The sequence below is a fragment of the Macaca fascicularis genome, chromosome 4 (genome assembly GCF_037993035.2).
Source record: "Macaca fascicularis isolate 582-1 chromosome 4, T2T-MFA8v1.1".
Taxonomy (NCBI): domain Eukaryota; kingdom Metazoa; phylum Chordata; class Mammalia; order Primates; family Cercopithecidae; genus Macaca; species Macaca fascicularis.
The window spans coordinates 162,068,453-162,084,243 of record NC_088378.1 but is presented as its reverse complement, the minus strand read 5'-3'; the positions used below and the strand labels follow the sequence as shown (position 1 = coordinate 162,084,243).

The 15,791-nt window shown below is 43.0% G+C and overlaps 1 protein-coding gene across 1 annotated transcript; it reads right to left on the bottom strand.

Annotated features, from left to right (window-relative positions):
- Nucleotides 1-6,996: 6,996 nt before the first annotated feature.
- GCM2 (glial cells missing transcription factor 2) lies at nucleotides 6,997-15,251 on the bottom strand. The gene is made up of 5 exons (XM_005554044.4): nucleotides 15,162-15,251; nucleotides 10,628-10,880; nucleotides 9,934-10,046; nucleotides 9,373-9,498; nucleotides 6,997-8,417 (listed from the first exon to the last, which is right to left on the bottom strand). The coding sequence occupies exons 1-5, from the start codon at nucleotides 15,249-15,251 to the stop codon at nucleotides 7,479-7,481; spliced, it is 1,521 nt and encodes a 506-aa protein (XP_005554101.2). The 3' UTR covers nucleotides 6,997-7,478.
- Nucleotides 15,252-15,791: the final 540 nt, after the last annotated feature.

Below are 15,791 nucleotides of genomic sequence, written 5' to 3'. Positions count from 1 at the left end.
GCCATCATAGTGTCATAGCGAAATGCATTCCTTATGTGTTTATGGTGATACTGGTGTAAATCAACCTACTGCATTGCAGTCATATAAAAGTCTAGCATATATAGTTATGGATAATATATAATACTTGATAATGATAATAAACAACTATGTTACTGGTTTATGTATTTGCTATACTTTACTTTTTATCCTTATTTTACAGTGTGCTCCTTCTATTTATAAATAAAAGTTAGCTGTAAAATAACCTCAGGTGGGTCCTTCAGGTGGGATTCCAGAAGAATGCATTGGTACCATAGGAGATGACAGCTCTGTGTATGTTATTGCTCCTGCAGACCTTCCAAAGAGACAAGATGTGGAGGTGGAAGACAGTGATATTGAGGATGCTGACCCCGTGTAGGCCTAGGCTAATGTGCGTGTTTGTGTCTTAGTTCTTAACAACAAAAAAGTTTAAAAAGCAAAAAATAAAATAAAAAATTAACAATAGAAAAAACTTATAGAAGGAAAGAAATATAAATAAGAAGATATTTTTGTGCAACTGTACAATGTGTTTGTGTTTTAAGCTGTTATTACAAGAGTCAAAAAGTTTTAAAAAATTCATTCTACTATAAAGATACATGCACACATATGTTTATTGCAGCACTATGCACAATAACAAAGACTTGGAACCAACCCCAATGTCCATCAATGATAGACTGGATAAAGAAAATGTGGTACATATACACCATGGAATACTATGCAGCCATAAAAAAGAATGAGATCATGTCCTTTGCAGGGACATGGATGAAGCTGGAAGCCACCATCCTCACAAACTAACACAGGAACAGAAAACCAAATACTGTATGTTCTCACTCATAAGTGGGAGTTGAACAATGAGAACACATGGACACAGGGAGGAGGGAGGGGAACAACACACACTGGGGGCTGTCCGGAGGTGGGGGGCAAGGAGAGGGAGAGTATTAGGACAAATACCTAATGCATATGGGGCTTAAAACCTAGATGAAGGGTTGATGGGTGCAGCAAACCACCAAGGCACGTGTATACCTATGTAACAAACCTGCACATTCTGCACATGTATCCCAGAACTTAAAGTAAAATTAATCTATCTATATATAAAATATTTTTTAAATTAAAAAGTTTTATAAAGTAAAAATGTTATAGTAAGCTAAGGTTAATTTATTATTAAAGAAAGAATATTAAAAAAAGAATTTTTTAATAAATTTAATAAATCCCCCCCTATAGAGTCTATACTAGTATACAGTAAGGTCCTAGGCCTTCACATTCACTCATGACCCCCTCACTGACTCAGCCAGAGCAACTTCCAGTCCTGCAAGCTCTGTTCATGGTCAGTGTCCCACACAGATGTACCATTTTTTATCTTTTTTTTTTTTTTTTGAGCCAGAGTTTCACTCTTGTTGCCCAGGCTGGAGTGCAACAGCACGATCTTGGCTCACTGCATCCTCTGCCTCCCAGGTTCAAGCGATTCTCCTGTCTTAGCCTCCCGAGTAGCTGGGATTACAGGAGCATGCCACCATGCCTGGCTAATTTTTGTATTTTTAGAAGACACAGGGTTTCATTATATTGGTCAGGCTGGTCTCGAACTCCTGACCTCAGGTGATCCACCTGCCTCGACCTCCCAAAGTGCTGGGATTACAGGCATGAGCCACTGCACCCGGCCCATTTTTTATCTTTTATACTATACTCTACTGTACCTTTTCTATGTTTAGATACACAAATACTTATTATGTTACAATTGCCTGCAATATTCAGTACAGTACTATGATGTCCAGGTTTGTGACCTAGGACCCATAGGTTCTACCATGTTAGCGTAAGTGTATAGTGGGCTCTACCATCTAGGTTCGTGTAAATACAACCTGATTTCTCCACAAGGACGAAGTCACCTAAGGACACATTTCTTAGAACATATTCCCATTGCTAAGTGATGAATGACTGTGCTTATACTCAAAAATTACTCATTGTTTATCCAAAATTCATAACTGGGTGGCCTGTATTTTTGTTTGCTAACTGTGGCAACCCTATCACCAAGGCAAATTTCACTGGAAGAAATTTGAAGCTGTCAATACAGTTTTTAATCAAGCACATAGCCTTTTATTCACACTTGAAAATCAACCTTACATCATCCAGAGAGTACATATGCTGTCTCCAGCTCCTTGTTTCCCATTGGCCCTCAGCCCATTCCAATCTGCCTCACAGAGCCCCATCACCCCATGGAAACAGGTGTCTTCATGGTCACCAACACGTTCCTTGTTGCCACACCCAATGGACACTTTTCTGTACTCATGTTAACATCTCAGCCGCATTCTGCAGTGTTGACCTCCTTCTCTCTTTTGAAAGAATTCGGCTCTGGCTTCTGTGACCCCATTCTCTGTCCTGGTTTTCTACTTATCTAGCCACTAATTCTCATCTCCTCTATCAGATCCTTCTCCTCTAACTCCAAATTGGGAACTCCTCGTGGCTTCGTACAAGGTTTCCTCCATCCTCCTCTGTATCAACACTGTCCAACAGAACTCTCTGTGATGATGGACATGTCCTCTTTCTGTACCATCCAATGCAGTAGCCACTAGCTACATATGGCGACTAAGCACTTGAAATGTGACTAGTGTGACTGAGGGATGGAATTTTAAATTTTATTTAATTTTTTTAATTGAGAGTTCCACTCTGTCACCCAGGCTGGAGTGCAGTGGCACAATCTTGGCTCACTACAACCTCCACCTCCTGGGTTCAAGCGATCCTTTTGCCTCAGTCTCTGGAGTAGCTGGGATTACAGGCATGTGCCATTACGCCTAGCTAATTTTTGTATTTTTTGTAGAGACTGGGTTTCACCATGTTGGCCAGGCAGGTCTTGAACTCCTGACCTCAAGTGATCCGCCCACCTTGGCTTCCCAAAGTGCTGGAATTACAGACATGAGCCTCTGTGCCCAGCTAACTTTTATTTAATTTTGATTAATTTATATTATCACATATGGCGAGTGGCTACCATGTTGGACAGTACAGCTCTAGATTATCTTAGTAGGTAAGCTACTATTGGCTTTAAAAAGCAGCTTTATTCTTATGATCTCCTGATATTTATCCATATCTCTAATCCTCCACAGAGCTCCAGGGTTGTGTCCATCTGATAGCTTTGATGACTCACAAGCATTAAGGGACCATAACTGTTCTTTTCTTAGCTGTCAATACTTCAGGAATGGTACTACCAGTTACCCAGTTTGTTGAAGCCAGAAAATGAGAGTAGTTCTTTATTTTTCCTTATTCCTTACTATCCACAGCTAAATCATAAGTAAGTTCCATGGATGTTACCTCCAACTTACTTTTTTTTTTTTTTTATAGGCACCCTATTTACTTTTATTACCTGGCCGGATTTGCAGGATAATTGCCCAGAACTGGCATATTGATCCAGATTTTTACATTACCCATGACTTTTTGTCTCTTCCAAGCTGCAGGAGATCACTACTTGATTCAGGGGAATAAGCAGGGTTAGCCACAGGTTAGGAAATCTGCATAGGGACTGTGTAGACGAAGTAGGAGGCCAGTCATCCCCAAGGGGCTTTTATTGGCTCTGCAAGTCAAGCTTGATTCCTTAAAGGGAAACACACTTCCAGTCAAAGCTTTGGTAAGACAATCAGTTTCTCCAATTGTGTCTTCAGACTTCTATTGGTGTAGTGCATGCAGTTAACTCCTGTTTGACATTCATGAACATTTCAGCTCTTCATGAGTCCTGCACGTTTTTTCTCTATTCCAATGTTGCAATCTTCAAAGCTATTAGAAACCCTTAAAAGCTATTAGAAACGATCCCAGATGGGTCCCTAAAATGAAGCAGCGTCATTGTCTGGGGTAAATATCCGAGTTTCGTCGTCTCACACCAAGGAAATTGAAGACGCGTACACACAAGAAGTGAGTTTAAGAGCTCAGGTTTAATAGGCGAAAGAAGGAGAAAGGAGAATAGTTCTCTCCCCTGCAGAGTCAGAGGGGCTCCCGAGTGGATCTTCCCCCCAAATCACATTTTGAATCTGTCTACTTCCTTCCATCTCCACCGCTACCATCTAGTCCAAGCCACCATTTACTGCCTGGACTACTTGCAGTCATCTTCCTGCTTCCTAAACCCAGCTTTAATCCAGTATCCACACAGCGTCAGGATGATTCCTCTCAAAAGATAAATTGGATCATGCCACTTTTCTGCTAAAAATTCTTCAGTGGTAGCCAAGCACGGCGTCTCATGCCTGTAATCCCAGCACTTTGGGAGGCCAAGACAGGTGGATCACGAGGTTAGGAGTTCGAGACCAGCCTGGCCAAGATGGTGAAACCCCATCTACTAAAAATATAAAACTTAGCCGGGCGTGGTGGCATGTGCCTGTAATCCTAGCTACGCGGGAGGCTGAGGTAGGAGAACCGCTTGAACCTGGGAGGCGGAAGTTGCAGTGAGCCGAGATCGAGCCATTGTACTCCAGCCTGGACAACAAGAGCGAAACTCCGTCTTAAAAAAAAAATTCTTCAGTGGTTTGCCATGGTTCTTGGAATAAAATCTAGATGCCCTGTATTGGACTTCAAGGCTCTGAGCCCTGCTTTCCATTTCAACCCAATTCATGCCATACTTCTCCTATCAGTGATAAGTTGATCCCTTGTTAACTTGACACCCATATGCATCTCCTTAACATACTAAATTTCCAAATAAAGACATGGTAGCTCAGCCTAACATGATGCAACTAACACAATGTAACTAACTGCATGCAACTGAAAATGTGTTAACCCCTTTTCCAGAATTCAGCTTCCAGGATTTCAACATTTGGAATTTTAATCTTTTGGGATTGTGGTTTTTGAGATTTTAGACATTAGGGATTTTGATCTTTCTGGATTTCAACATTTGGGATTATGGCATTCAGTATTGTGTCTTTTGGGATTATGATGGGCACCACCTGAAATCATGGGTTTGATGTGTTATTTATATCTTTTTCTATTATACATTAAAATAAGTCAGTAACTATTAAAATATTTGTGGACTGTCTAGACTCACTCTGTACCCCATGGGACCCTTGTACCACATGTTGGGAAACAATTGTGTCAGGGCCTCCAGTATGTCTGCTTACTCCCATCCCTGGCCCTTCCTCCCCATCCTGCCGGGATTCCTCAAAGTCCCACATTGGAACACGAACGCTTAGAAGTAACAAAGCTCGCTCTGTGCCAAGAGCAATGCTTAAGTATATATGCAATTTTATTGATAAAAGAGTACAATCAAAGCCAATATAATGTATTGGCTAAGAACAGGGAGATGACCTGGATTCAAATCTTGGTCTCCCACTTGATCTATAAGTCATTTCACCTCCTCGGGTAGCTCAGGGGACAGCTGTGAGGATTAAATCAATTACATCAATTAATGTATGTCCAGAGCTTACAATGTCTGACACATGGTAAATGCTGATATATATATTAGCATTTTTTAAATGTTCTTTATTTTTTGAGACAGGGTCTAGCTCTGTTGCTCAGGCTGGAGTGCAGTGGTGCTATTTCAGCTCACTGCAACCTCTACCTCCTGGGCTCAAGCCATCCTTCCACCTTAATCTTCTGAGTAGCTGGGACTACAGGCGTGTGCCATCACACCCGGCTAATTTTTGTATTTTTTTTGGTAGAGATAGGGTTTTGCCATGTTGCCCACGCTGGGCTCAAGTGATCCACCTGCCTCAGCCCCGCAAAGTGCTAGGATTACAGGTGTGAGCCACCGTGTTTGGCCAGTAAGTGCTATATAAATGTTAGATATTACTATAGCTTGTGAGTTTTGGCAATGGAAGTTCAAAGAAAAAAGTAACCAGTGAGTGTACTAAGCATCTTTCCCTTTGAAAAAAATTGGTTGGTTAGAAACTCATAGGAGTGTACTCATACCTACTTAATCTTTTGGTAAGACTGCATGCATTTGTGATGTTTGAGTATTAAGCTTTTATGAATTAGTTGGATAATATAGAATGCTCAATGATTTAAAATGGCATCTGACTTACTACAATTTAGCTATACAAATTGATTATTCTATGCAAATTTGAGGATGATACTTCTAGGCACCCCCCCTCAAAAATCTATTGCTCATGTAGTTTATCTTTATTTGAAAACAGAGTATTTTCACTAAACATTAGTGAATATTGGGAGCAGTGCAAAAGCGTGTGTGTGTGCACACGCCAAATGTTTTAAAAAGGCTTTCTGTTATGACAGAATATAACAACAGGTATTTTGCAAATAAACTACAAAACAGTCAAACTAATATTTTTTTTTTTTTTTTTTTTGAGGCAGGGTCTTGCTCTGTTGCCCAAGCTGGAGTGCAGTAGCACAAAGATGGCTGACTGCAGCCTTGACCTCCTGGGTTCAAATTATCCTCCCACCTTAGCTTCCCAAGTAGCTAGGACTACAGGCACACTGCCATGCCCTGGGGTCTCTCTCTGCTGCCCAGAGATGAGGCCTCTCTCTGTTGCCCAGGCTGGTCTCAAACTCCTGGGCTCAAGCAATCCTCCTGCCTTGGTCTCCCAAAGTGTTGGGATTACAGGCATGAGCCACCTCTCTCAGCCTATTTAATATGTTTTAATGTTTCATAACAACTGTTTCCCAGATCATAATACGAACAATTTTTTTCCTATTTCTGTTTTGAAGTAAGTCAAGAGTTGGCTTCATTACTTTAAAATGTCCTTGTTACATTTAATTGAACATTATCAATTACCTTTATGAAGAATAACAGAGGAACCATAAAGCTATATTTTAGCAAAACATTTTAATTCTGATTCTGAAACCTAATCGGAAAAAATGTATTTAGTACAATGATAATCCACTAAATACAAATCATTGTTAGACTGTCTCTGTTATGGAAACTATCATGTTATGAAAAGGTATTCAGCTAATATGAATCTTTTAAAAACAACTGAACTTTACCATTGCTAGAGATTTTTTAAAAAGCTGTAGATATATACGTAGGAGATAAAACAATCAAAATTACTTCCTGAAGCTAGTTTAACAGGTTCTAAATGCTAAACAAAAATTTCATGAAATGACTCAGGAGATAAGACTGTAAAAATTTCCTCCTGAAGCTATTTTGGCAGCCTCTGGGGATGTGAAATTCCCTAAGGTGCTCTAATGGGAAAAACCCTAGAATAAGAACCAGAATCCTTGACTTCTACTCCCACTAGTAAGCTAAGTGAACTTAGGTCAGTATTTAACCTCCTCCAGTTTGCTTATTGGTTCATTTGAGAGACTCACACTTTCCTGAGTTACTTCTATGTATTGTAGCCAGTTTCAAAATGCTGTGTGAAATTTCCCATATTATCTAAACATTTCCAACTGATTATTTTCTCAGCCACTCAGCCTTTTTCCTACGATCTGTGTTTCTTTGCACATAAGGTGAATCTCCCCACTCAATAAGAGATCATTGCCATTTCACATTTCCCTGCCTCCTACCTGCATGCACACTGCTATTATGTTGTCCCCTGGATTGTCTTTCAAAAATCCTCATTGTTATAGGTAAAGAAGGGACCCGCTCTATCTGAGTAACTGATTGCACAGCCCAGCCCAGACAGACACACATCCCAAGTCTCTGCTTCATCTGTCCTAGAGGAAACTGGCTCGTGGGGAATAGCCACAGCAGGTCTGATGGCCCGGCAATCTCCTGCAATTTTCATAGGAAGTGGCCCTGAAGGAGAGGTAGCCCTGGTGACTGTCACTGGAGGACCCCAGGCTTCTGGATAGACAGACATCCCAGTATCTTCAGGAGCGTAGTTACAGCTCGAAAGGCTCTTCAACTCTCGCACACTGTCACTGTATTTCATAGCAGGGGGCTGGTAGGCCTGGTAGGACACTTTAGTGGTGGTGGTAATCACAGTTTGTAGGGCAGGGGCACCTGGTGGCGGAGTCGTGAGGTACCTGCAGGGAAGCTCTGGGTTATAATAAGGGCGAGTGGCCATGGCCTGAAACGGCCCATGGTCAGTCCTCTCCACAAGGCTGGGCTTTCCAAGAGCTGGTTTCCAGCCATGCTCTTTGTTGGTGAAATCAAAGCTTCTCTCATAGCTGCTGTATGAATTGACATTATATTGTAGTGTGTTCAGATGAACCCAGTCTGTGTCATTAGGGATACTGGTGGAATCCTTATAAAGGGTGGGATATGGGCTCGTATTTGTATAACCAGGGTTTGCCAATTCATAGCTGCAAGGTGGCCTAGGCAAATAGATTCTTGGGCTTGAGTATTTCTGAAAGGGTGGCATTTTGTCTCCTTGAAAGATGGCTAGGTCACAGGTAGCTTTGTAAGAATCAGAGTTTGGGAAGGAAGGGCAAGGCTGCCCCGGAATAGGGAAGCTGGTTTCAGTAGCTATATCAAAGTCTTCTGGATTTTCCAAGGGAGGTATGTTGCTGAAATGACCACTGCTGTCTTGATTTTCTTCTGCCTAGAAAAATGATACAAACACAGACACATGCTATGTAAATCGTAAGGACACCCTCACCCGTAACAATAGCCAACAAGTAAGTAAAAACAGACATCCACGCGCTGGGTTCTGTGTTGTGAACATGGCACTGCCCAGGTACGTGATTTAAGCACGTGGTCCAAGGGTTGCTAAGCTTGAGCTCTCTCAGATATAAATACCAACAACTGAATGAGGAAGGTCCGTGGTAGCCAGGTAGGATGCTTCTGAGTGGTAGATGGTCCTGTTCTCACTCATACTGTGTTCCTAATAGTGGAGACTTAGGAGCCACACAGGCCTGGGTTCAATTCCTGACTCTGTCCCTCACGAATTGTACAAGCCACTTAACCTCTCTGAGCCTCAGATTCTTCATGTTAAAAATGGAACTTAATCATAGTAACCTCATTATAGAGTTTCTGCAACCATTAAATGTGTGAAACTCTTCGACCAGTACCTGGCACATAGGAAGTGCTGGAAAGTGTCAGTTTCTGTTATCCTTACACTAACACTCTGCCTGCTTGGCAAGCTTTGGTTGAAAAGGAAAACTGAATTAAATTGCGCAGAGAAATTTTATCCATTCTTATGGATGAAATAATGGAAAGGACCCTCTCAAGGGTACACTGACAATGTCCTGTTGGTAGGCACATATTTCTGTCTTTATTACTGTTGCATAATCGGCCTTATATTAGGATGTCAGCACACTGACATATAAGGACTGTATCATTGCTTGTAGAGATTGTTGCTTTTTCTTTTAAGGAGAAGAAGGGATTAGAAACCCTATCCAAATGTTGACTTAATGATATTTTGTTACAGACATATAATTTTCACATGAAATCAAACCCTTGTAATTAATGTATGACCTTCATATTTTGCATAATGATCAGCATATCTTGGGATGAAAATGAGCTGAGACCGCTGTGCACTGTCAGCTCCCTGTTACCTCGGATTCTCGAATTCTCTTTTTCTGGGGTTGGTAGAAAGAGGCCATTTGTCTCTTGATGGCGCTTCTTCTAGCTTCTGTCTCCGATTTGCTCTCCGGTCTTGGGTGATCATGAACTCCCTTGGCCTGCAATAAGGAGAAAATGAATCATACATTTGTGCCTCAAAAGGAAGCTGATGATGTTGCCCAAAAATTGATCATGCCTTTCCCAAGATCTCAAGTCTTTAGTTTTGTTTCTTTCAAAATGACAGGGAAAAAAAATTCTCAAACAAATAAAACAGCCTCAAGAATTGACATCTTAAAAGATCACCTGCAATCCCTTCACTCTATTGAAAGAACTATAACTATGACTTGGTTTACCATCTGTGGACCTTAAAGAGCACAAAGTAGTGAGCAAATTTCTAGGCTCCCGCTAGGTCCCTGGGGAGCTCTATCACCTATTTCTGGCCACTGGGGCTGTATTTTGTTTGGCCCAGGGTTCCCAAGGCACATGATAGGTGGTTTGGTCTTTATGGTCTGATGAAAAGTATCCATCACAAATTGTGTTCTCACCTGACCTACCTGAAAAAAGATCGCGTTGCCGTCAAGCCGCCAAAAGTTGGTTACAGGGTATCCGCTGTGCCCTCGACAAGGAATCAACTCCAAAGCAGAATGACAGTTAGGGCATGCCTTCTCTGCAAAGCCCAGAAGGGAGAAATATTAACCCTGACTCCAGACCCTTCTGAAGAAAGAAAGGGCAAATTAGTTGGGAACAAAGAACTCATGCTTGGGCACAGTGGCTCACGCCTGTAATCCCAGCACTTTGGGAGGCTGAGGTGGGCCATCACCTGAGGTCAAGAGTTCAAGACCAGCCTGACCAACATGGAGAAACCCTGTCTCTACTAAAAATACAAAATTAGCTGGGTGCGGTGGCTCTCGCCTGTAATCCCAGCACTTTGGGAGGCCGAGGAGGGTGGATCACCTGAGGTCGGGAGTTCAAGACCAGCCTGACCAACATGGAGAAACCCTGTCTCTACCAAAAATGCAAAATTAGCTGGGCATGGTGGCGTGTGCCTGTAATCCCAGCTACTTGAGAGGCTCAGGCAGGAGGATTGCTTGAACCCGGGAGGCGGCAGTTGCAGTGAGCTGAGATCGCGCCATTGCACTCCAGCCTGAGCAACAGAGTGAGACTCCATCTCAAACAAACAAACAAAAACAACAACAACAAAAAGCTCATGACTCCAAGGTCACCCTCTCCCTGGCCCCACATCCTCACTCTGCTGTTTCAGCCGTGCCTTGTCGCAGATGGCTGGCCGCAGCTGCAGGCGGGAACCGTCGGGCAGGGCGCAGGCCTGTGCACACACCACCACACCCAGGCACGACTTCTTGAGGATGTGGCCATTGTGGTTGTTGGTGTTGCGCATGGCCCAGCCGCTCAGGTGACGCTGAGCCTTCTTCTCATCACTGCTGTAGATGAAGCGCACATAGCCATCAGGCCACTCTCGGAATTGGTCGAAGAGGGCCAGCTCCTAGAAGAGTGCAGAAGTGAGGGTGGTTAGTTTATCGAGTCCAAACTGCACACGTTATGCTCTAAAATTTCTCCAAGCACATTAGGATAAAAACATGTTCCTTTTAAATCCAGTAATGTCAAATCCCAAAATGCCACTCTTTCTATTATATAAGACTTCCTGACAACCAGGTAATAAGTAATGTTTATATAGTGCTTATCTGTTAAATGCTAGACATGTATTAATTCATCTAGACTTCAAGTTACAGGCAAACAATTATTTCCAATTTACTGACGAGGACATGGAGGTCCGAGAGGTTAATCAACTTGCCCAAAGTCATATCACACGGCTAGCAAGATCTGGCTCTAGGATTTACACCCTGGCAGTCCCATTCCAGAGCCGGTACTTCTTACCACTATGTTATATCACTTCTTGGTGTGTTTAAATGTTGAAAACATTTTTAAGTTAAGTATCGAAGTACCAGGGGAAAAAGTGATTGGAATGTTCTATCCCTGAAATGTAATTTAACTGGTAAATATCTTTAAGTCAGTGCATTTTCTTCAAAAGCTCTTGGCTCTCCATGCCAAACCTGTGAGTCACATTAGCAGTGGCACCCACAGTAATGTCAGAGAAGAAAGAACAGCTTCCCTCCCTACTCTCAACTTGGCTCTCCAAGTTTAAAAGGGTACTGCAATGAAGGACTTAAGCCATGAGCTTTGGGGTGTGGGTGAGCTTGCCTGGCACTGGACTGCTCCCCGGAGCAACATGGGATTGTCATTCTCCTCCACAAAGAGCCACATGACTGAAATAATAAGTTATTTCTAAAATACCGAGCATTGCCTTAGTATTCATATTTGGTAGTCTTTGTCAATTTAATGCATTATTTATACTGCAATAAATGTCTCTTTTGCATATAAGTTTCATTGCATAATCACCCTTTACTGAGTACTTTCTTTTTTCTTTTTTTTGAGATGGAGTCTCACTCTGTTACCCGGGCTGGAGTATAGTAGCATGATCTCAGCTCACTGCAACCTCCGCCTCCCAGGTTCAAGTGATTCTCCTGCCTCAGCCTCCCGAGTAGCTGGGACTACAGGCGCACGCCACCACGCCTGGCTATTTTTGTATTTTTAGTAGAGATGGGGTTTCACCATATTGGCCAGGATGGTCTTGATCTCCTGACCTCATGATCCATCCACCTTGGCCTCCCAAAGTGCTGGGATTACAGGCATAAGCCACCATGCCCGGCCACTGAGCACTTTCTTTTATGTAATGTTTAGGGCTGCTTTCACACTACAATGCAGAATTGTATTGCAAAGCCATATTATGCAATATACATAATTCTCACAACATCTTTGCAAGATGGACATCTTTACTCTTGTTTACTAAATAAGGAAATGGAGGTTCAATAGATAACCTTTCACAGTGGCATAGCTGGAATATAAACAGAAGATGGGTAGCGGCCAGACCCAGTAGCCTTGCTGGTGTGATAAAAGCTCCGAACAGTGTATCATAGTAGTAAGCCATTTGCATCTCCTCCGCACTCCTGCCACTCAGGAAAATTAGATCAGACATTTGCAAAGCCAAAGTATTCACAGTTGGAAAATTCAGACTTGTATACATCATGAATACTGCACATTCTAACAGTAATAAGGTAAATGAGTGATTTTGTTTCTAAAATTACAAAGATATTGTTGAAATAATTATTACTACCATTAGGTATTATTTATCTTTTCTCTGAAATATTACAATTGACATAAATTAGTACATTAATGTAAGGTAAGACACAAGTGAAATATATAATGATGTACTATCAACTCCAAGCTTATACTAAATGCTAATATCTTTGTTTTCAAAGTGAATATTTTAACTTAAGGATCTTAGTAATGAATTGACAATTTTCCAGAAAACAGCCTTTCTTTAGTTCTCCCTTAAGGATGTAGACTAGGCCCACATGCCTCACGCGAGCTACTGAGGTAGTGACCCCGGCAGTGGAGCCGCAGAGACTCTATCTTTAAAATCAGAATAGAGGATGTCAAGGATTGGGTTTCATTTGTTCTAAAGTGTTGACATGTTGTGTGTGTGTGTGTGTGTACGCACACACACTCCACCTGAACCTGATCGTAGACCTGGAGGAGAGTTTGAGATGGTTATCTCACTCTACCACTTGATGACAAGTCGGTAAGTAGCCTGAGACTAAGGCAAATTCAAGGACTCTCTCAAGGTCATACAGGTAGTTTAACTCGCTCACTTGGTTAGCCAGAGCAGGGCGATGCTAAGTTTCTTCACTTCACTATGTCCCAGTGTGCCTGGCCCTTTTGAGCTATTACACACATACTTCCACTTAACAACCAGTCTCCTAAAACAAAGTTCATATTTACATAGGAAGTCTACCAAATGCTTGAGAGACGAACCATAATTACATTATTTGGATGTGATTTTCTAATATGCAAGATATGATTGTTTCCTGTGAAGATGTACATGGACAGAAACAGAATGAGATGCACTTGCTGTACTGTGGTCCACTTTCATGAAAGTGGTACCATGTGACTCTAAAGTAGGCAGACTTTAAAACAAAGGAGTGGGCTGGGCACGGTGGCTCACGCCTGTAATCCCAGCACTTTGAGAGGCTGAGGTGGGTGGATCAGCTGAGGTCAGGAGTTTGAGACCAGCTTGACCAACATGGAGAAACCCCATCTCTACTAAAAACACAAAATTAGCCAGGTGTGGTGGCGCATGCCTGTAGTCCCAGTTACTTGGGAAGCTGAGGCAAGAGAATTACTTGAACCTGGGGGATGGAGGTTGCAGTGAGCCGAAATCATGCGATTGCACCCAGCCTAGGCAACAAGAGCTAAACTCCATCTCAAAAAACAAACAAACAACAAAAAACCCCAAACAAACAAACAAAAACAAAGGAGTAAAACACACCTCACCTACAAATGTGTGGCTCCAAAAAAGTGCTGACCTCTTTGAGAGGCGACACAATGTTGCAATGAATTACTATTCATCTGAACACCTATCAGGCACATTTTAGTTGCTGAAAAAATGACACATCTCTTTTATTCCTGTGCCACAACATTGCTGGAAGCCCACATTTGTAAATGGCTGGGAAGCAACTCTCATTCTACATCCCCCATCCCCCACAGCCCAGACTTCAGAGTCACTCAGTTTTGGCCCAAACCAGTATGACCAAGCATAATTGGTCATTCTCTGGAATTGGCTTCAAACCACTTTATTTACCACTTCATCCATCCCAGTTCATTCTTTGGACTTGGCTCCAAACCATTTTTGCTTTATACAAAAATGCTTTATACAAAAATGCTTTATACAAAATACAACGAATTCACCCTAAAAGAATGATGATTTGCTTGTCATTATAGAAGAAGTAAGTTTCGGGGACAGATGGCCTCGTTGGCATGACTATGGGGCCTCCTTCCTCTGGGCAGTCAGGCAGGTCTGAACAAATTGCTGAAGTCTGGCTATTTGTTTTAAGTTTAGGTCATTAGATTCACTTTATAGTTGTACCTCATAGTTTTGCTGTATGAGAAGCAGTGGTATTTACATCTGTTTAGATTTTCTCGTTAGCTTTCTCATGGATTTAAAGTAAATGAATAAGGAGAGAGGCACCTGATTTCTACCTTGGTTAACGGGAAGCGAAAGGACAGGCGTCCCGCTCTCCCCAAGACTGGGAATGTGGAGCCTGATCAACATTTCCTGCTGCTTTCCGCGTAATTTCAGGCAAGCACAAGGAAATTGCTGGGAGAAGACACATTTCTTCTTCTTTCTTTCCTTTTTTTTTTTGAGACAGAGTTTTGCTCTTGTTGCCTAGGCTGGAGTGCAATGGGGTGGTCTTGACTCACAGTAACCTCCGTCTCCCGGGTTCAAGCGATTCTCCCGCCTCAGCCTCCCGAGTAGCTGGGACTATAGGCGTGCTCCACCACGCCCAGATAATTTTGCATTTTTAGTAGAGACGGGGTTTCTCCATGTTGGTCAGGCTGGTCTTGAACTCCCGATCTCAGGTGATCCGCCCGCCTCGACCTCCCAAAGTGCTGGGATTACAGGCGTGAGCCACCGCGCCCGGCCGAGAAGACACATTTCTAAACCCAATTCAGCCTTTTGTGGAGTTCAGTTCTCTTTATACATTTGAGGGGGCCTCAGAAACCCAGAAATTTTGCGTGTGTGTGCGTGTGTGTGTGTGTGTGTGTATGGTCCGTCCGCAGACTCTTCAAGAACTTGAATGCCATTCTCCCTCCCTCCTTCGGATAGACAGCGCCCCGCGTGCCCGCACACACCCGGTTCACTTACCTGAGGCATCTGTGGATCGTTGATGTCCCAGCTGAGCTGCATCCCGTATGAGCACACGCCGACCGTATCCTGCACCGCGGCTGCCGGCATCTGCCCAACTCGCTCGCGCTTTCCGCCCAGGGTTCTGAAAAATAGAAGAAAAAAGGAGAGGTGCGCCAGGTGATTTTTTTCTACTCTTTAAAGAAGAAAGTGGGGTATGTGTGTGAAGGGGAGGGGCAGAGAGAGAGAGAGAGATTGTTTAGAAATCTGGAAGTTGGGGACAATGGTTATGGACCCGGGCGGGGCCCTGTCCTCGGCCGCGGTGCTGAACGGTCTCCACCCGAACGGTAGCATCGACGTCTGCAGCTGATCCCTCCTTTATAAAGATGCATCTCCGGGGGACTCCGCCCTGTTTCGCCTACCTCGCTAGCGCCCACGCTCCAGGGGCCAGCCACCACCTCCACCACAGACTCAGGAACGGAGGTGGAGGTTAAACTCAGCCCTGGAAGCAAAGGGAAACTGCAGCCAGGGGGTGGGGGTGGAGAGGGTAAGTTGGAATGTATCCTTTAAGTTTAAAACCTTATTATTTTCTTCTCTTTTCTTCTTTTTTGTCTCACTCCGTTGCCCAGGCTGGAGTGCAGTGGCGCCATC

Bases quoted from the DNA above. Each gene is read 5' to 3' on its own strand.
- GCM2 (XM_005554044.4), bottom strand. From the start codon at position 15,251: ATGCCGGCAGCCGCGGTGCAGGATACGGTCGGCGTGTGCTCATACGGG. The intron at 10,881-15,161 runs GTAAGTGAACCG...GCACTCTTCTAG, and splicing joins ACGATCCACAGATGCCTCAG to GAGCTGGCCCTCTTCGACCA. The intron at 9,499-9,933 runs GTAGGTCAGGTG...TCCTTATTGCAG, and splicing joins GCAACGCGATCTTTTTTCAG to GCCAAGGGAGTTCATGATCA.